This window comes from Mytilus galloprovincialis, chromosome 2 (assembly GCF_965363235.1).
Source record: "Mytilus galloprovincialis chromosome 2, xbMytGall1.hap1.1, whole genome shotgun sequence".
NCBI classification, from domain to species: Eukaryota; Metazoa; Mollusca; class Bivalvia; order Mytilida; family Mytilidae; genus Mytilus; species Mytilus galloprovincialis.
In genome coordinates this window covers 77,473,224-77,495,153 of record NC_134839.1, presented here as the reverse complement: position 1 = coordinate 77,495,153, position 21,930 = coordinate 77,473,224, and the positions used below count along the sequence as shown (strand labels likewise).

General features: G+C 34.1%; 1 protein-coding gene across 2 annotated transcripts in view; it reads right to left on the bottom strand.

Moving 5' to 3' along the window:
• Nucleotides 1-15,236, bottom strand: part of LOC143064446 (protein white-like) — a 60,759-nt gene extending 45,523 nt beyond the window's left edge. Inside the window, exons 1-8 of one of the 2 annotated variants that reach the window (XM_076237274.1) lie at nucleotides 15,166-15,236; nucleotides 9,239-9,603; nucleotides 8,407-8,455; nucleotides 5,741-5,927; nucleotides 4,622-4,693; nucleotides 3,345-3,443; nucleotides 2,159-2,325; nucleotides 632-703 (exon numbers count right to left, since the gene is read on the bottom strand). In XM_076237274.1, the coding sequence (XP_076093389.1) occupies nucleotides 632-703; nucleotides 2,159-2,325; nucleotides 3,345-3,443; nucleotides 4,622-4,693; nucleotides 5,741-5,927; nucleotides 8,407-8,455; nucleotides 9,239-9,551 (959 nt within the window). In that variant the 5' untranslated portion in view covers nucleotides 9,552-9,603; nucleotides 15,166-15,236. Of the gene's footprint in view, nucleotides 1-631; nucleotides 704-2,158; nucleotides 2,326-3,344; nucleotides 3,444-4,621; nucleotides 4,694-5,740; nucleotides 5,928-8,406; nucleotides 8,456-9,238; nucleotides 9,604-12,335; nucleotides 12,441-15,165 lie in introns of those variants that run through there. The other variant, XM_076237273.1, reaches the window with a different exon arrangement.
• Between the last annotated feature and the right edge of the window lie 6,694 nt (nucleotides 15,237-21,930).

The window sequence follows — 21,930 nt, the reverse complement described above, 5'->3', positions numbered from 1 at the left end:
TAAAATGTGTTCTTATAAAAAGCTTTTCTAGGTAGTTAATTCAAGTCTTGAATAAAAAGAGAATGAATTTAAATACTTTAAAAATACAAACACAATTAATCATGAGATTTTCCTTCTATTTTTTTTTCTAGAACTACTTACTTTTTTACTTCATCACACTGAAACATTTAAATGTATTGTAGGGCCCATGTTAACCCTTTCCTCCATAGTGACCCCTTTTGACGCCACCCCCTTTACTCCATAATGACGCCTTTTGACGCCTGTGTAGTACATCTGTTGAAAAGCTTTGACTACAAAGTGTCTGCAGTAGACTTAATAAAATTTGTATCCAATATGAAAAGGAATATCATAGGAATATCTGACTTAAATTTATTTGATGAAATATTTGTTTTTCGCAATGCATTAATACTTTAAAGCATATTTTCAGGATTTTATTGAAAAATCCTATGCGAATCAAGTATGCAAAACAAAAAAATCAATGGAGGAAAGGGTTTATCTACACCTTGAAAAATTTCTAATTTTGAAATTCAACATGATACAACTTTTGCATCAATTGGCATAAATGTGTATTGTATCAACAATCTCAAAATATAAAACCTAGTTTTTACTTTCTCTATTATTTCCTACTTACTCTTTGAAGAAATCTAAGCCTTCCTTGGCAGGTCCCATATAAGCTGTTCTTCCCTCTGCTAGCAATAATAACCTGTAAGCCAAAGGAAGACAACTTATAAACTTCTAATTTATAACTCACATAATTTTTTAAATAATTACATTGTAAAGTAAAATAGAGTCTTCATCAGTTTTGAAACATTGAACACAAAAATAAAATATTGAGAAAACCATTCTGAATTTGTCCAAGTTAGTCATGGGTTGACCAATGCCTATATCTTATTGCATGTTGCTTTTTTTTATTCCCCATTTATGGGCATTATGTTTTCTGGTCTGTGCGTCCGTCTGTTCGTCAGTTCGTTCTTACGTTCTTCCGTTCGTTCGTTTTTCCCTCCGTCTGTCTCGCTTCAGGTTAAAGTTTTTGGTCGAGGTAGTTTTTGATGAAGTTGAAGTCCAATCTAATTCAAACTTAGAACACATGTTCCCTATGATATGATCTTTCTGATTTTAATGCCAAATTAGAGATTTTTCCACATTTTCACGTTCCATTGAACATAGAAAATGATAGTGCGGATGGGCATCCATGTACTTCGGACACATTTTTTTATAAATATATTAGTAACTAAATGCTAGAAACAAAAGAAAATATACAATTTGGTCCAAATCAGCCCTAAAATCAATTATTTTTTAAACTTTCTTGTATTCTGATAATTAAATGTTAAATATAGGAACTGTAATAAAACCAATTCTTGTTTTCGTTAAAAATATACCCTTTTCATCAGTTATACAGTCATGAATTGACAGTAAATTCAATAAAGTGGTGAAAATTATACAAAATCTTAATATCTATTTGACTTTTAAATGTGCATGCTAAGATATATAATAGAGCACACTCATCATCCCAAAAATAATATTTAAGGGTTTGTGTATTTTGATATTAAAATATAGGGATGCGGTATGATTGCCAGTGAGATGACTATGCATCAAAGTTGAAATGAAGTAGCTATATATAGATGTAAGTAATTGTAGGCACCATACAGCCTTCAACAATGAGAAAAAACAGGTACCATATAGTTGGCTATAAAATTGGGGATAGGGCCATATTATTTCTTTGGAAACGAGACTTGCAAATGCAAATACATCTATTTACCAAATATCATTGACTTAACATAAGTGGTTCAGCTAAAGCTGATATAATCACAAACTTTATCATGTAAACTATGCAAAGCTTCATTGTCAATAGACCATGACTGAGTAATCAATTTGTTTCCACTATACTATTTTGCTGTTTGGAATTGTACCACATTTGACAAGAGATTTTTAACATCTTGACCTACTGGCATCATACAACAATCCCATTTGCAGAGTAGTAAAAATAATTTTCTCTTGTGATATCAACAGTTTTAAGCTAAAATTGTTTTCCCCTGTAATGGTAGAATAAAATATAACTATGTTTAACAAGGCATAGGTTTTGAATGCTAAACTAATCAATCAATTGTTTTTTTCACATTACAAGGGAGATAATTACATTCTTTTTTTATTTACTTACTGATCAAACATATCATAGACCTCAGAAGATGGCTGATGTATGGTACACAATATTGTATGGCCTTTGGCTGCCAGGTTTTTTAACATATCTACAATATTCATAGCCATATAGGAATCTAATCCTGAGGTAGGCTCATCACAAAATAATAATGGTGGGTTTGTTAGTATCTGAAATATAAATACTCTTTTAATTAGTTTTCATAATAACATTTGCCATAATTATTCATTTCAATAAAATTGCATATTTGAAACTTCTTTGGAAAAGACAGAAAGTTAATCTTAAATACTTTGGCGGTTCTGTTTTTAAACCCCTTTTTTTCTTTCTACTAAGGGGTTTCAGACCTTTGTGTTTTGAGTGTTCCACATGAAAAAAATTAGAGAAACTGTCAACATATCAATAAATTAAAATATGACAAGGGAGATAATCATATTCTTTTTTAATTAATTATTGATCAAACATATCATTATTCTAAAACATGACAAGGGAGATAATCTCATTCTTTTTTAATAACTTACTGATCTAACAGATCATAGTTCTACAACATAACAAGGGATATAATCACATTATTTTTTTAATTACTTACTGATCTAGATCATTCTTCTAAAACATGACAAGGGAGATAATCACGTTATTTTTGATTAATTACTGATCAAACATATCACTGTTCTAAAAAATTCAAAGGGAGATAAACACAATCCTTTTTTAATTACTTACAGATCAAACATATTGTAGACCTCTGAAGATGGCTGATATATACATTGTAGTACAAAATATAGTATGACCTTTTGAACCAGATATGTTAGTTTTCTCAACTGAATTGTTTCATATTTTTCATGTCACAGTCTTGATAGCTGTCCGCTTTTTTCATTGTTAAAGGTTGTACCTTTGCCTATAATTGCTTACATTCATTTTATTTGAACTTTGGTGGAAAGTTGTCTCATTGGCAATCATACCACTTCTTATTTTCACATCATTGTCTCATGTGCATCAGTATAATATCTTTATATACAATACAGAATACAAAATTCTTATTTTAATTAACACCACATTGTTAGTTCATGTGTATGTCTTATCATATTTTCTGTACATAAACATCATCAAATTACAAACTATCAAACATCATCAAATTACAAACTATCAAACATTCAAATCTACAACATACTTTTTAGAATATAAATGTTTTTACCTCTGAAGCGAAAGAGAGTCTTTTCATTTCCCCGCCTGATATACCTTTTATCCGTCCTGGTGTACCGATCAATGTATTAGCACACTTTGACAGACCAAGCTGCAATAAATAACATACATTTCATACTATTGTAATGTAAAACTTTTAAAATACTCTTCTGCTGTTTATATTTATCTCTGCTTGTAATGTTAATTCTGATATATTACTCCTCCAACTCACCAACCCCTCAAAAAGTAATTAAATTTAAAAAAAAAAAAAAAAGCAGGGATTGTAGGCTAGATGGAAAAGGTCCATGAAACCCTTTGAAATTTTTCTTTTTTTTTAATTTCAGTGAGAAAAAAGAATCTTACCTGCAATACCTGTTTTCAATATAAAAGTGTAAGGTTTATGATAGCCAAAAATTAAGTACATTTAGCAAGTAAATATGGGAGTAAAAAAAAATTTGCTTGACCATGAAGAAGCATTCAAAACATTTCATGAAGGCTTGACAAAGTCATCAATGTTTAAACATCTTAATCCACAGACTGAAATTCAAAGTTAATTACCCGGGCTACTCTGATTTGGTTGATTGCTACGTTTGTTGCCACTACTTTTGTCACTGGTTAACATAATATTTCTAAAGAAATGAAGTAAAATTCCTTGATACATTAAACACTTTTTCTTTTTTTGAAAATATTCTTTGTAAAAGTGGATGTCGAAACAAGTTTGTTTAAACAATAACTGTAAGCACAGCTATAATTCACTGACCTTTTTAGAGCATTTGAATTCCACATGGAGGCTTACTTGTTGTTTATTCAGTTAGGTATATTTTATCAATTGGGTTCTTTTGTAATCTTTTAACATAAAACTGAACTTTAAGAACAGCATACAACTTGGTACAAATGTAGACCTGGCATATTTCATATACCAAATACAACAATCTCATTACTCATTATAAGTGAAAAATTCACATAACAAAGGAACTCTACAGGTTTTTAAGCAGTTACTGAATTATGACAATGAGGTAAACATAAGGGATCTATATCCAAATTCATTTAATTTTCTTCATCATTTAAGACTCTTGGGAAAATATCATATTCAATTGAGATTTAAAAATTGAAACATTTATTTCAATAACAGAAACAAATAACTGGGTCAGGGAATAATATGATTTCATTAACGTGGCAAAACAGGCAACTCCACTGAAAAAGAATAAAATTTTATAAATCTTGGTAAAGTGATTCAGTATGGCATGGTGAGAGTTAAATATATACAATTTTCTGTCTTGTATCCTTTACCTCATGTATAACCTCCTCCACTCTTTCCAATCTTTTACTTTTTCTTATACTTTTATTCATCCTTAAAATGGCCTAAAAATAAATTGAAAAGGTCAATACCAAAAGAAGTAAAATTATTACAATTCCCTAAATCTGTATAGCTGAAAATGTATTGACTGTAAAATATCAGATCTGTCCTTAGAAAAAAAATTATTGATTAACTAATGTCATTGAAGTAAAAAATGATGATCTTGAAACATTTCATTATAAAGCTTCAACTTAATAAAACTTCAAAAACAAGTGAAACTGCGAGCTACTGCTCACTGATGATACCCCCGCTGCAAGTGGATAATATTAATAGTGTAAAAATATGCAAGTGTTCGGTAAACAGGAAGTTGTCGAGTGATGAATCTGAAAACGCATCACACGGTATAGCTGACTTATATAAATCCTGAAACCAAATTTCAGAAATCCTTGTATTGTAGTTCCTGAGAAAAATGTGACGAAAATTTTCAACTTGGCTATCATGTGTAAAATCATACAAGTGTTTGGTAAACAGGAAGTTGTCAAGTGATCAATCTGAAAACGCATCACACGGTATAGCTGACTTAGATAAACCCTGAAACCAAATTTCAGAAATCCTTATATTGTAGTTCCTGAGAAAAATGAGACGAAAAATATTCATGGGATGGACGGACTGACTGACGGAAGGACAGACAGAGGTAAAACAGTATACCCCCCTTTTTAAAGCGGGGGTATAATTATTGTGAGGTGTGTTTTATATATGAATAATGCTACTGGATGAGTATACCTATAAGAACTTCCTGACATGGCAATAATTAATCTCACATTTTTGTCAATTCTTAAAAATGGCAATAATAAATGCCTGCAATTATTACTGAATTTATAGTATCCATCTGTAATCACTAGCAACCATCTTAATTATGCAGATACTTTTTCACTACCTATGCATTGTCTAGCCCATTTTTCTTAATTTTACATTTGTTTTATTTTCATATTTGTCAAGTCATGCGACATTAGATTGTGTTAATAGGTTGCTCACAAAAATCAGTGGTTTTACCAGTCCAGAGTATGCATGAGAAGATTTTAAAAACATTGTTTCTTGTTTTAACTACAAACCCTGAATTGTAAGTGTTCCCTGACTGTTAAGGCACCTATAAATAGATCATCTTGTTGGACATATGCAGAGACATTCCTGATACTACGTCCAATTTCTATCCCGTTGACCCTCACATCCCCTTGAACAACAAGTTTCCCACAATTTCTGAATGTTAAGATGTTCATAAGTGTTGACTTTCCAGCACCACTGAAAAACATCAAGTATATTTCATGTGTATGTGTGTCCAATACTGTAAACAAGGAAATTTTCGCGGCAGTTTTATTTTCGCTATCTTAGTGATAAGAAGTGAAACGCGAAAAGTAAAACGACCGTGAAAATTTAAAGGAAACTCTACTTATAAGATAATTAATAGACCATACATGAAACATAATTATACGTATCTGATAGTATATGTAGTGAACCACTGCATAACACCGATTTTGCAGACGATAGATTTATACATTAAATCATAAGTGTGCCTCTAAACGATAAGCAATGATAACCAGGTGCTCTGCAGGGCGCAGCTTTATACGACCCCAGTGGTTGAACCCTGAACAGTTGGGGCAAATTTGGTCACAATATTCAAGCTTGATTCTGTCTGAATTTGGATTGTGATCAAATTTTTGACATAATATAGGTTTTTGTCACAAAATTAATGTGGTCAAAGATCTAACAAATTTATTGCGCAACTGTGCAATTGAAGATTTCTTCTTGAAACTTTTCAAAATTCGAAATTTGAAAAATTTTGAAAAAAAAGGAAGCCCTTCAAAAAATTGTAAACAAAAAATCCCTCCCCCCCAACTTTTTGAAACCCCCTTGGAGCAATAACCCTTAAACTCAATCCAATGCTTTCCATTGCAGTATTGAACCTTGTAGTACAATTTTAGAAAGATTCATACACTTAAACACAAGTTATTGTCGTGATTGTTTGGAAAATAGAAACATGCTTCTTTTTGGCCCTTTTTTGGCCCCTAATTCCTACATATTTTGGGCAATTAACCCAAAACTTAATCCCAGCCTCCCCTCTGTTAGATGGTACATTGTGGTACAATTTTAGAGAGATCCATACAATTACACATAAGTGATTGTCTTGAAAGTAGAAAAATGCTTGTTTTGACCCCTTTTTGGGCTTAATTCCTAAACTTTGGCCCCATAACCCCTAAAATGAATCCAAACCTTCTACTTGTGGTTTTTAACATTGCGGTATGATTTCAGAGCAATTGAAATACTTCTACACAAGTTATTATCCTGAAACTAGAAAAATGCTTGTTTTGGGCCCCTTTTGGGCCCCTAATTCCTAATTGGTTGGGACCATCATCCCCAAAATTAATCCCAACCTTCCTTTTGTGGTATTGAACCTTCTGAAAAAATTTCATGAAGATCTATTCACTTAAACTAAAGTTATTATCCGGAAACCAATGTATCTTCGGACGACGACGACATCATACCATTATCATGATTATACGATCCCAATGATTTATGAACATATTTATATAGGTCACGGGAAAATTGTGAATTTAAAACAATGCGAATTAAGATTGTGTTATAAAATCGCGAAATAAAGACGGCGCGAAAATTTCCCATTTACAGTACCAATAGATCATCAATTATACTCAAGTAATAATTTTAGTTTGATTAACAAGATGGACTCATTACTATATTGGTCTTTAAAATTTTGTGGTAGGCAAGATCTTATACATTTAGTTTAAAGAGGCACTAGCTACGAGATATGAAAAAAGAATATGAGTTTGTTTGGTTCAATCAGTAATCATGTTTTAAAATATAAGTGAAATGATGAAATAATAAAAGAATTTAGCAACCAATTTGGTTCAATTTTGTCAAAATAGGCAAAGAAACATTGCTGATGAATTATTCACTTACAAGTGAATAATTCGACCTCATTGAATCCGTATTCATGTGACCTTCAATTTTACCCAATAGCTTAAGATTGATCACACCATTACACATGTATAAATCATGGTCATCCAGTAAAAGGAAAAGAATGACAACATTGAAAGTGAAACAAAGGTGTACCATTTCATTGACTGATTCGATCCACAAAATAATCATTTGTATACAGGTAAAAACAATAAATAACATTATATTCAATCACTCGAAATCAAACAGACCTAGAAAACTCCAACTTCATGAGGTCGTTTTTTGTTTATATTTATGTTTATATCGGATTATATGAAACTCAGAGGTCTCTGGTGGTCATCTCGAAAGTTAAGTTGATAGTGTCTAGGCTAGAATACACACGAAATTCTGATATTGATAATTGAGTACCTGCAGTGTTAACTGTTATCAGACTTATTGCAAATGGAATATATGTTTTAGTATGTTATAAATCAAATGAGAATATAAACATGAATTTGACAGCTAGTGTCCCTTAAAGGTAAAGATCAGAAGACCACTTTGAGTGAAAGGGGTGTAATCATTAGTGGAAAATCAACTCAATAAATCTTTTTCTGTGGCAGCAAAAAATGTTAAATCTTTTTTGAGTCCTATCTTATTTTCTTTTTTAAACTACTTTTTAATTTCATCTACACAATTTCTTTTAAAAATTACAATATATCTTTATGTGCTGCTCATGCTTTTAACAGCCGTAATTAATTGACCAATATGTTCTCCAGGTATTTCAAACTTGAAGTTTGGCTTTTTAAAAGAATAAATATATAATTCTTACCTTGCACCCATACAAGCCATTAATGTTCCTGGTTTCAAAATTCCATTTACTTAAAGAGAAACATCAACAAATTTAAATAGTAATTTGTGATACTTGTTTATTCAGAAATTTCTGCTATGGTTTTATCATTGTGAATACATGTATTGAGAACAGATAGTTTTCACAAAAAATCCTGATTTAAATTTTGATACATGTATAGTATTATTAAAAATATATGCAGTATTTCATAAAATGGTAATAATCAATCCACTTTTTTGTCCATTGCTCAACAATCACAATAATAATTGCATGCAAACCTTTCAGAATTTACAGTATTCAAATGAAATGACCGACCACCATTCCTAAGAAAGTGGTCAAGCATTGATGTAGGGTTAATATTCATTCTTTGTGTTATATCCACTATTTTCAGGAAAGATTTTGAATATTGATGTTGGATTTATGTATTCCATGTTTAATACTAAAAAAGTCTTGTCATTCGCAGGAATCTTTTCCAGTATTGATTTAATATAATGTATTCCATGTTTCCAGAAAATTCAGGAAAATGTTTGAGTATTGATGTAGGGTAATGTATTCCATTTGTCGTACTCACCATTCCTAAGAAAGTATTGTGTGTTTTTGGTGCATAAACATATATAATATATATCCACAATTTCTTTAAAATGTACTTTGGTATCTATTGTTTGTCTTGATTTTTTTTCTGTTAAATACCTTCTGTTCAAAACATTATGTCATAATTGCTGTACATCTGTAGCGTTTACTCTATAAGTATCTACTGTTCCTAAAAATAAGTTTGGGTATGCCTATTAAAATTTCTCTCTTGAGAACTACCTACCATTCCTAAGAATACGCTTTGGTATAGCTGCAGGATTACTTCCACGACAACATTTCTTGTCTTCAGGTATAGAGTACACATTGACATCCTTCCAAGAAAGTGTTATTGGGTCAACAGGGTCAACAACGCTGGTCCTTGGCTTCTGAAGGTAAGTTTCCCGCATATTTTTGGGTGGTTGAGATCCATCATACGGTTGGTATAAATCATTGTCTACATAGATTGTTTCTTTTACAGATCGACTGTTTTGATCAATATTTACATACGTATGAGAGTTGCTATCAGCAGACAGTAGTGGAGTTTTCTCAGACTCCATCCTAAAGTTTTGCTTTTGTATTCAAGGGCAATCAGTCAATGCATTCTATGATCTGAAAAGCAATAACAAATAATGTCATTAAATGTGCATATATCTATTCAATACAATATAAATGTTATTGTGATTAATAAGGCAAAAAAATCCTGTTCTGTTCTCTGTCTCCCTACAATAAGTACTATTTAAGCCTACCCTAACACATTTTATCAACATTTTTGGTCACTGTCAAAGGAGAGTAGTTACTCCCCTTTGGCTGATCATTAGACATTCTTGCTTTAATACCTGATTTTTTATTTGAGTTGACTCCACCTTTTAAAGTGAATTGTTTTTCTAGTCATTACATTAGATTTCTTTAGGGTTATAAGACTGAAAATTTAAGATTTGAAATGAAGTTTTAAAACAAAACCTTGACAAACAGATATAGACTCAGTAGTCAGTATCTTAATCATTGTAATATATGGAACTGTTGAATAATTAGAAACTGTGACAGTGTATTTGAATCAAATAAATTATCATTTTGCATCTTTGCCAAATTGAGATATATATATATATAATGAATTGCTCAATTTTTGTAAAAAAAAAATTATTTCTCCCATCTGAACTATTGTAGAATTGGATTCCAATCTTTAATTCTCGAAAAAAGTAAAGCTCTCCCGCCCAAATATATTTAGATTATAAATGAAAATTTCCTATAAAGCTGATCTATTATTGAGGGGGGACACTTCCTTTTATATATATTACAAGGTGATAGGATGTGTGCCCTTTGAATGGGTCACATTTTCTAGACAAGATCTGAAAAGGTATACATTTTTAATCTAAATTATATGAAAAGGATGGGATAATGAACCCCAGCTATATCTTTTATCAATTAAGTATTGAAGTGTCCCACCCTTTGAGGGTCTATTCAAGCAAATACTTTATACGCAATATTATTATTGATTTGTATATTTAAAATTAACTTATTTCATTCGTTCAGGGATATTCACATGTTAAACTTTATTTTTGAAGGTAGATAGAGGACGGCTGATTGCAAAAGTGATATTGCACGGTTATTTGTAAAATGTCTCAAAATTGATATACTTTGTGATGTCATCTAATAAATTTCACGATATTGTTAAAAGTTTTCAAAAAGTGTATTTTAATGATCTAGCTACCATTTGGAAAAAAACTCTTCTAATACATATTAAAGATATACACAAAAAACTTACCTATATAAATATTTGAAATAACAACTAATATGTTGTTATTGTCAAAGACAATATGATACCTATAACTGTATAATATTCCAATAAAATCAAATGATTGAAAAAAGAGAATATAATGCACCAACTTTGAAACAAATCTTGTCGAAAATTAATAATATAACAATTATAGCCTTTGTATGAGGTTAATACAGGATATATATGTCTATCTAAAGAAGTATATGGACCATGGACTTCGTCCTCAGTCAATATACTTCTTTCAGGTCAATTATTGAATATATCCTTGTATGGATTTCATAAAAAGGCTATAATTGTTTATTAAACAGTCACAGACAAAAACTATTACACAAGTCCCAAATAATTCATTTCAGTATACCTGGGAACAGTATATCTAGATATAGGAAGATGTGGTGTGAGTGCCAATGAGAAAACTCTCCATCCAAATATCAATATATCAATTTATAAAAGTAAACCATTAAAGGTAAAAAAAAAAGGCAATGTACGGCCTTCAACTCGGAGACTTGGCTCACACCGAACAACAAGCTATAAAGGGCCCCAAAATTACTAGTGTACAAATGGTGTAAAACTATTCAAACGGGAAAACCAACGGTCTAATCTATATAAAAAAACGAGAAACAAGAAACATGTATAAATTACATAAACAAACGACAACTACTGTACATCAGATTCCTGACTTAGGACAGGTGCAAACATTTGCAGCGGGATTAAACATTTTAATGGTACCAAACCTTCTCCCTTTTTTCTGAAACAATAGCATAACATCACAACATAAAAAAACACACACGATAAAATATCAATTGGCAATCAAAATATCAATTAACACACTATGAACGAATAAATTAGATCTGCGATATCTGAATGGTCTAACATGTTCCTGAGTCACAGGCACTTGTTTCTATCCATTGGAAGACCCACTATCAACGTATATTTACGAGAGTGAAAAAAGTAGTTGGGTACCTTCTCCTAAATATAGTTGATAGTGGGCGGGGTATGGGTCTTCCAATGGATAGAAACAAGTGCCTGTGTCCTGAGTATACCTATATTGGGATTCAGTGGCTGAAGAAAAACAGAGAGATGTTTTTAAACAGTTTTTAATTTAGCTATTATTTTAAACTGGTCAAATATTTACAAATATGACTACTTCATTTTTTTATTAAGCTCAAGCAACTTTCACGTGTTATATAATATGTTAACAACATGCACTCATGCGTGTGTCAACAATTTAATTTATGAGGGTCTGGATGGGGGGTTCTGTTATTCTGTAAACATTTAATATTCACGCCTCTTTTCTCTAATCTTTAAAAAAAATAACCCCTTTTTTCTCTAATCTTCAAAAAATTAACCCCTTTTTTCTCTAATCTTCATTTTTTTGGCCCGTTATTCTCTAATCTTCATTTTTTAAGGGCATTATTCTTTAATCATTTAACCCCATCCAAACCCTCATTTATACTGTTTGTGAGTTGTTGTTTTGTTATTTGTGCATTTTCTTTCACAATTTGCGATGGATTTATAATATTCCTGTCTATATTCAATCATGGAACTTATCAAATATTACAAACATTACCTTTTTTACAGTCTTTTACTTGTTGTAAATAATATGTTTTTATACTGGATCAGTGAACTTTAGTTTAGGGTCAACCTTTGTACTGATATCACGTGTTCTGTTGAGTATATCTCCCGCCGAAAATGCAAATGGTTTCGCCTGAACGGGGAATGATTCTATTTTATGAGCCTCGGGCTACTCATGGAGTTTCTGATTATGTGATTACTTGGACGGTTTTATAGTGATTACCAGACCAAATATTAAAAATGATAATTTGGTTTTTAGATAATCTAGTGCTGTATTTTTTATTATGTCATTATATTGGCAAAAAAAAAATGTGATTAGGGAACGACCATTTAACTTCAAAAGAGGAAGGGTTGTGTTTTTTTCTTTTAAAAAATATTCTGCTCCCTAATTTGGTGAAAAAGATGTTCTGGTCAAGGAATTGTATATTAAATCAGGAACATATAGAGATATACTGTTCCCAGATTAAATACACAATTCCTTGCTTATAGTGTTTGATATAAAAAAAAAATCTTTAAAATAATGGCTAAACTGTATTTAGGACCGTTTTTCACAGTTTCTGTAATGAGTCATATGTTTATCCAATTCCTAGTGTTTATTCTGGTCTTTAACTTTTGCATTTATCCTTTATAACCGTGACATATAAAGTAGGCACTGCAGGGCCGTAACTAGGGTTCGAATTCAGGAGAGGCAGGGGTTTGGGGGCCGCCGATTGAGGCCACCAAGAGAGGAGGGTTGGGGGCAGAGTCCCCCGCCGATTTTTTTCTTTCAGTACTGAAATGGCTTCGATTTCCTTACTTTAAGAAACATCAGTATTGCTTGAACCTGGAAGCAATTTTTATGCAAAACTAGACAATCTGAGATTGCTGATCGGGTGAGCCAAGGCTACGTCTTGAAGGCCGTACTTTGATCTATAATTATTAACATTAGATACAATATGACCGCGGATTTTTTCTCAATATGGCTAAAAGTGACCTGTTTTCCTTCAATTTCCTTACTTAAAGAAACATCAGTATTGCTGGATCCTGGAAGCAATTTTTATGCAAACAATTATTATCTGTATTTAAAGATATTTTTGTTAGAAATCAAACTGGTAAAAAAACATATAAAGCAAGATCATAGAACACAAGATAATTTCAATATTGTTGAAAGCTAAACAGACAACCACAACCAGGGACTTTCTATACCAGTATATACTTAGTATAGAAAGTCCCTGCTACAACGAATGGGAGTGTTTAACTACTAAGGCATGGACCATAATTTTCCCGAACGATCGGGAGACGTTAAAACTGAAATGACCCAACAGCTGATTCAGCCGGTAACGAATTTCCGATCTCTTAAAAGATTCAAAATAGAAAGGGAACTTCCTCTGCTTAATTGAGCCCCTAAATAAATGTGAATAGTTAAGTTTTATTCAAAATTGACGAAAGCAAAGTTTCATACGTGTTCTCGTATTAATACTGAATACCAACAGACGGACGGCCACACGAAAAAGGTAAGCGGAAGAAGGGATCCCGTAGACCGCCCTACGTCACGATTCATGAATTATGCATATTCTATTTATAGGCTATTTTTAAACGATTCGGAAAATACTAATGCTAAAAATAGAATTTTCTTAACATGTAAAACTATCTTAAAAAAACGATGCAAAATCATTAACTTTCATGGAGAGTGGTAGAGGGTTATTTTCGTGGTACGTGATTGGTTTTTTTTTTATTTCACGTTCAACGTGTTTTTACTTTTTTATTTAACGTTCAGTCGTGCAAAACAGCGAGGTGTTCAATATGTTCTGCTTATGTAAATTTTATACGTGCTTCGTGATTCAAATGCTTATTTTGCGTGCTCAGTATTTTTCAAAAAAAAAAAAAAAACACTAGACAGGGATCGTCAACATGGACAAGAACGAAATTGATATAATTTTGTTTCCGTGATAAGAAATGATAAGGCGGTAAGACCAATGATGTTGTTCCTTTATTTGCATTTTTAAAGTTCAGGATATCTTTATATATACTTTTCTAAAAGCTGTAAATTATTTATATCATAAATGTGTACACACTAAATAGGGAATATTAAGTAAAACAAAGACTTCATATATACAAGAGGACAGTGACTCAGTCACAAAAGGTTCACCTTAAAGTCTTTATTTTTCGTGCAACGTTCATGACAGAAATTATTTCACGTTCAACGTGAACTTAAATAGGAAAATGTTCCGCATTACAGTAGCATATATCATTGTGCCCTCATTAAGCAAATACATATTCCTTTTTGAGATATATATGATATTTCACATACTAGTATATATGACACACAGTATTGGTGCCTTAATTATGTTGTAAAGACTTGCAAATGTCCCATGCACGTGATCCCATGGCTTTGAATATACTATGGAGTTAATAATATTTTTATTATCTGCTTAATAGAGTACTTTGATGTAGGCAAATTGATAAAAAAAAAAACATGTAGCTAACACGTTCTTAGAAACGAGACATTACCTTTACAGGGTGTGAGGGGGGGGGGTGATAGTGGCGGTGGGGAAGGGGGTGCTGGTCTTCGTTTCCCCTGTTATTTGTTTATAATGAAGCTACATGTTCTATTAGGGCGTTCTACGGGATCTTCTGGTCGGTGTACATGATCCCCTGTTGTCTGAACCTTATATTTATAGTTATAGAACGTTCTATAGGATCTCCTATATTGTTTGTTTATCATGTATATAGCAAAGGACGTTCTACAGGATCCCCTGTTGTCTGAACATTATATATAAAGTATAGAACGTTCTATAGGATACTCTATTGTTTGTTTTTGAAGTATCTAATAGAGGAATTCTTACGAGATCCCTTGGCCGGTCTGTGTGATCCCCTGCTTTCTCAACATTATGTATCTACTACAAGACGTTCTAAAGTATCCCCCGTTGTTTGTTTTTCAAGTATATACTATAGGGCGTTCTACACGATCCCCTGGTCGGTCTACGGGATCCCCTGTTTTCTCAACATAATATATCTACTATAAGACGTTCTATAGGATCCCCTATTGTTTGTTAATCAAGTATATACTAAAGGGCGTTCTACGGGATCCCCTGGGCGGTCTTCAGGATCCCTTGTTGTCTGAACATTATATATCTACTAAAGGTCGTTCTATAAGACCCCCTATTGATGGTTTTTCATGTTTATACTATAGGGCGTTCTACAGGATCCCCTGGGCGGTCTACAGGATCCCCTGTTGTCTTAACATTATATATCTACTATAGGACGTTCTATAGGATCCCTTTATTGTTTGTTTATTATTAATATACTAAAGGGCGTTCTACAGGATACCATGGGCGGTCTACAGGATCCCCTGTTGTCTTTACATTAGATATAAAGTATAGAACGTTCTATAGGATACTCTATTGTTTGTTTTTGAAGTATCTAATAGAGGAATTCTTACGAGATCCCTTGGCCGGTCTGTGTGATCCCCTGCTTTCTCAACATTATGTATCTACTACAAGACGTTCTAAAGTATCCCCCGTTGTTTGTTTTTCAAGTATATACTATAGGGCGTTCTACACGATCCCCTGGTCGGTCTACGGGATCCCCTGTTTTCTCAACATAATATATCTACTATAAGACGTTCTATAGGATCCCCTATTGTTTGTTAATCAAGTATATACTAAAGGGCGTTCTACGGGATCCCCTGGGCGGTCTTCAGGATCCCTTGTTGTCTGAACATTAAATATCTACTAAAGGTCGTTCTATAAGACCCCCTATTGATGGTTTTTCATGTTTATACTATAGGGCGTTCTACAGGATCCCCTGTTGTCTTAACATTATATATCTACTATAGGACGTTCTATAGGATCCCTTTATTGTTTGTTTATTATTAATATACTAAAGGGCGTTCTACTGGATCCCCTGGGTGGTCTACAGAATGCCCTGTTGATTGTTTTTTTATGTTTATATTATAGGGCTTTCTACAGGATCCACTGGGCGGTCTACAGGATGCCCATTTGTTTAAAAATCTATATCTACTATAAGACGTTCTAAAGTATCCCCCGTTGTTTGTTTTTCATTTATATACTATAGGGCGTTCTACAGGATCCCCTGGGCGGTCTACAGGATTTCCTGTTTTCTCAACATAATATATCTACTATAAGACGTTCTATAGGATCCCCTATTGTTTGTTAATCAAGTATATACTAAAGGGCGTTCTAAAGGATCCCTTGGGCGGTCTAAAGGATACCCTGTTGTCTTTACATTATATATGTACTAAATGGCGTTCTATAAGACCCCCTGTTGATTGTTTTTTCATGTTTATACTATACGGCGTTCTAAAGGATCACCTGTTTTCTCAACATTATTTTTCTGCTATGAGACGTTCTATAGGATCCCATGTTGTTTGTTAATCATTTATATACTAAAGGGCGTTCAATAGGATCCCCTAGGCAGTCTACAGGATCCCCTTTTGTCTGAACATTATATATTTACTATAGAACATTCTACAGGATCCCCAGTTGTTTGTTTATCATGTTTATACTAAAGGGCGTTCTACAGGATACCATGGGCGGTCTACAGGATCCCCTGTTGTCTTTACATTATATATCTACTATAGGACGTTCTATAGGATCCCTATATTGTTTGTTTATTATTAATATACTAAAGGGCGTTCTACTGGACCCCCTGGGCGGTCTACAGGATGCCCTGTTGATTGTTTTTTTATGTTTATATTATAGGGCTTTCTACAGGATCCACTGGGCGGTCTACAGGATGCCCATTTGTTTAAAAATCTATATCTGCTATAAAACGTTCTAAAGTATCCCCCGTTGTTTGTTTTTCATTTATATACTATAGGGCGTTCTACAGGATCCCCTGGGCGGTCTACAGGATTCCCTGTTTTCTCAACATAATATATCTACTATAAGACGTTCTATAGGATCCCCTATTGTTTGTTAATCAAGTATACACTAAAGGGCATTCTAAAGGATCCCTTGGGCGGTCTAAAGGATACCCTGTTGTCTTTACATTATATATGTACTATAGGACGTTCTATAGGATCCCTATATTGTTTGTTTATTATTTATATACTAAAGGGCGTTCTACTGGATCCCCTGGGCGGTCTACAGGATCCCCTGTTTTCTCAACATAATATATCAACTATAAGACGTTCTATAGGATCCTATGTTGTTTGTTAATCATTTATATACTAAAGGGCGTTCAATAGGATCCCCTAGGCAGTCTACAGGATCCCCTTTTGTCTGAACATTATATATTTACTATGGAACGTTCTACATGATCCCCTTTTGATTGTTTATCATGTATTTACTAAAGGGCGTTCAATAGGATCCCCTGGGCGGTCTACAGGATCCCCTTTTGTCTCTACATTATATATCTACTATAGGACGTTCTATAGGATCCCCTATATTGATTGTTTGTTATTTATATACTAAAGGGCGTTCTACCGGATCCCCTGGGGCGGTCTACAGGAGGCCCTGTTGATTGTTTTTTTTTATGTTTATACTATCGGGCGTTCTACAGGATTCCCTGGGCGGTCTACAGAATCCCCTTTTGTTAAAAAAATATGCATCTGAGATAGGTTCCACTGGTCTTTGTTTTTCATATTTTTACTATAGGGCGGTCTACAGAATCCCCTTTTGTTAAAAAAAATATGCATCTGAGATAGGAAATTCTATAGGCTCCCCTGTTCTTTGTTTATTATGTATATATAATAGGGCGTTTATGATCCCTTGGGCGGTCTGCAGAATGCCCTGTTTTCTCAACATTATATATCAATCATAGGACGTTCTATAGGATCCCCTGTTGATTGTTTTTCATGTTTATACTATAGGCCCATCTACATGATCTCCTGTTGTCTGAGCATTATATATTCTTCAGGATCCCCTGTTTGATTTGTATGCATCTAGGATAGAACCTTCTATAGGTTCCCCTGTTTTTTTAAACATGTATCTACTTTACGTATATACTAGAGGGCGTTTTATAGGATCCCCTGTTGTGTAATAGTCGTGTATTTGCATGCTGAAGGGCGTTCTATAGGATCTCCGGGGCGGTCTTTAGAATAACCTGCTGTTTGTTCATTATGTTTCTAGTATACGACGTTCTGTAAGATCCTCTGGGCCGTTTATATGTTCCCCTGTTGGTTGGTATTGTTTGATAATCGTGCATCTGCTATAGGGCGTTCCTTAAGATCCCCGGGTCGGTCCATAGAATCTCTAGGTTGGTCTATAGGAGCCCTGTTGTTTGTTCATAATGTATCTATTGAAGGGCGTTCTACAGGATCCCCTGGGCGGTCTATAGGATTCCCTGTGGTTTAATTTATAATTGTGTATCTGCTATAGGGTGTTCTATAGGATCCCGTTGTTAAGTAATCATGTATCTAATAGGGAGCGTTCTATGGGATCCCCTGTTGGGTCTATAGGATCACCTGTTGTGCAATATTCATGTATCTGCTATAGGGCGTTTTATAGGATCCCCAGGGCGGTCTATAGGATCCCCTGTTCGTTGTTCATGTATCTATATCAGGGTGTTCTATACGATACCCTGGGCGGTTTATAGGATCCCCGGGTCGGTCTTAGGATCCCCTCTTGTTTAATAGTCGTGCATCTGCTATAGGACGTACTTTGTTGTCCCTTTCAAAGGGGGCATATTATATTGTTATTGTTCGTTTCTTTTTTTTTTCATTTCGTTTATAATATATCTTCTTAAGTGTATAATATATCTTATTGAATTAATAAGATATCTTATAAAGTATAAAAGCTATCTTTTAAAGTTGATAAGATATCTTGTAAAGAGTAAATTATATAAAATATCTTATATATTATATATTATATGAGATATCTTGTATATTATATATGGGAGAGATATTTTATATATCATTTGAAATATCTGATATATTATATGAGCTATCTTGAAGTTAGCATAAATAGTAAAACGGCTTGCCATATATACTCATTGAATCTATTATCATTAATAGACAGTACATCATCAATATATCGGAAAGGGATATTAAAAGACGGGTCAATTTCTTTTCTCCTGTCTGTACAAATCCATAAGAATACGCAAACAAATAGAATTGCCATTGCGAGCAAAGGCGGATGTCATACTGTTGTCAAGTTGCCAGACGACCTTGCCATTGCTAGGTTACCGTCAGCAATTTTGAAATAAAATTTATACTAAAAAAACACAACTACCTACTGCTAGGTATATGTAGTTCTGAGGATCATACAAATTGTTGACACCTACTTTGTATATTGAATATCATGGTTCTATGCTCAGGAATACTAGAAATATATACAAAAAACATTAAAAAAAATACTGTTGACCAGTGTTTATTATTCTGGATCACATACGCAACTGTATTTACTATAAAGTCTATTGGATTGAATTTTCAGACATTCATATTTTCCGGAAATAATCTGGACTTATCCGTATTTTCACTACCGTTTACTTTCTCTTCCTCACCTGTCTATTGCAATAGATGCCACGACAAATCTGCTCCTGTGGATATTGTGACAAATCACCGTCAAGTACGTTTCAAATCGATTATAAACTGTTAAATATATATACCGTTAATTCCGTTAACTTGAATTCCACGTTTATTCAACAAATACGAACTGTAATTGTTTATTTCTATGAATTGACCTGAGAATTCTACTTTCGTTTTTGACTTGATATTATTATTGCATTGAACATTCATATATTTCTTTCGTACATATTGTAAAATATTGTATTTTTATTTCTTTCAGTTTACCAAACAATACACGCTCTGTAAAAACTCCTGTGTCATTTCCGGTGGAATTATAATCTACAATCTTCAAACACAAGTTGTTATTCTTTATAATTTGCCGAGATTGCGATACAGTCCCATGGTTATACTAGCTGAGTCGGGCTCAGCACAGTAAATTGACGACAACCTGTCTTTACATATCCAGACAAGGAACGACAACGTAGCAACGTACATACCTTCACACTGACAGTGGACTACATATCTTGTGTATACTGGACAGCAACCTAACAACGTTGAGTCAACATGGATCCCAGTCATGTGGAACAACAAGAAGAGATTCAGCCCCAAGAAGGAGATGTCCCTGAACTATTAGAAAATCCGTCTAATACATCACAGTCAGATGAAACTCCCGAGGCTAGGCGAGTACGTGACCTCACGGAAAAAGGACAAGGAGCTTTCACTGAAAAACGTGACAAGTTCTGTCAGGAACTAGAGGCTCTCTGGGCAGACATTGAATCCCAGTTATTGGAAGTAACAACGCCTCCTAACGATCTCCAGCAACTCCTAACAGTCCAGGACAAACTTGTTAAAGCCTGTAATAATTATCGTAGGCTTACAGATGAATACCTAGACTTTCTGAAAAGGACCCGAACATTGGAGAGTCAAAAAGAAATTGATGCATGTAAACTCTCTTTGGATTTACGTCTGTCCAAAGTGGAGCTAGTTATGGAAAAACTACACGAGCATCGCCTCGCTCTAACAAAGGCCAAATCCACTAAAACAAAGACCTCAAGGGGTAAGAAGACGTCGCACAGCGGTAGCTCTAACGTGTCAGACATGTCAAGCCTGGCACGGAGAAAGCGAGCCAAGGCAGAGGCTGCAAAGTCTAAGATAGCATTTGTCGAAAAACATGCCCTTATCCTACAACAGGAAGCAATGTTAGAAGAACAAGCCCTGTTCAGACAAAATGAAATGGAACAGGAAGCAGCACGCAAAAAAGCTGAAATGGAACAGGAAGCCAGTCGTAAAAAGGCAGAAATGGAGCAAGAAGTCGCTCAACGTAAACATGAGGCCGCACAGAGAACAGTTCAGCTAGAACAGGAGGCCGCTCACAGAAAAACGCAATTAGAACAAGAGGCTATGCGCAGGAAGGCTCAAATGCAACAAGAAGCTGCACGAGTAAGCCGGGAAAAGGCCGAGCTTAAAGCCAAATTTAACCTTCTTGAAGCACAGAGAGAAGCTGCAGCCGCAGAGGCCGAGGCTCGTATCCTGGAATACGATGATAGCCAAGCGTATAGCGATCTCCCTGACGAAAAGGAAGACCCGCTCCAGCGTGTGCAAGATTTCGTCAATAAACTTCCTGTATCAACTGTTGTTAAGGAAGTAACAGGACCTCAAAAGAAAAAGCAAATTCCTGTTGAGATCGAACTGAGTCACGAGGCACCAGCGTTCGTGCCACCCGTGGCATCGAACTTGCTGTCACAGACATCTGCCGTCTTGCCTTCCGATAATAAGTCACCGGAAGTTACCTTTATCCCAGATCTGGGATTAGTAACCGGCATACAAAAACTAGGTCTTTCAGATGAGAGCCCTACCGAACACCAAAAACAGGGTGTTAAAGAAGCGATCCCTGTCTTACGCACAAAACAAGACGTAATAGAAGAGATCCCTGTTGCACACCAGCAACAAATCAACCTTACATCAGAGATAACTAGATTCCTCTTACGCAAGGACCTGCTTTTCTCCCGATTAACAAGCTTTAACGATCGGGCAGAATCCTTTCATACTTGGAAAGCAAGCTTCAAGAACGTGACTGATGAGTTACAAGTCTCTGACTCAGAACAGATCGATTTACTGATCAAGTGGCTCGGTCCAGAGT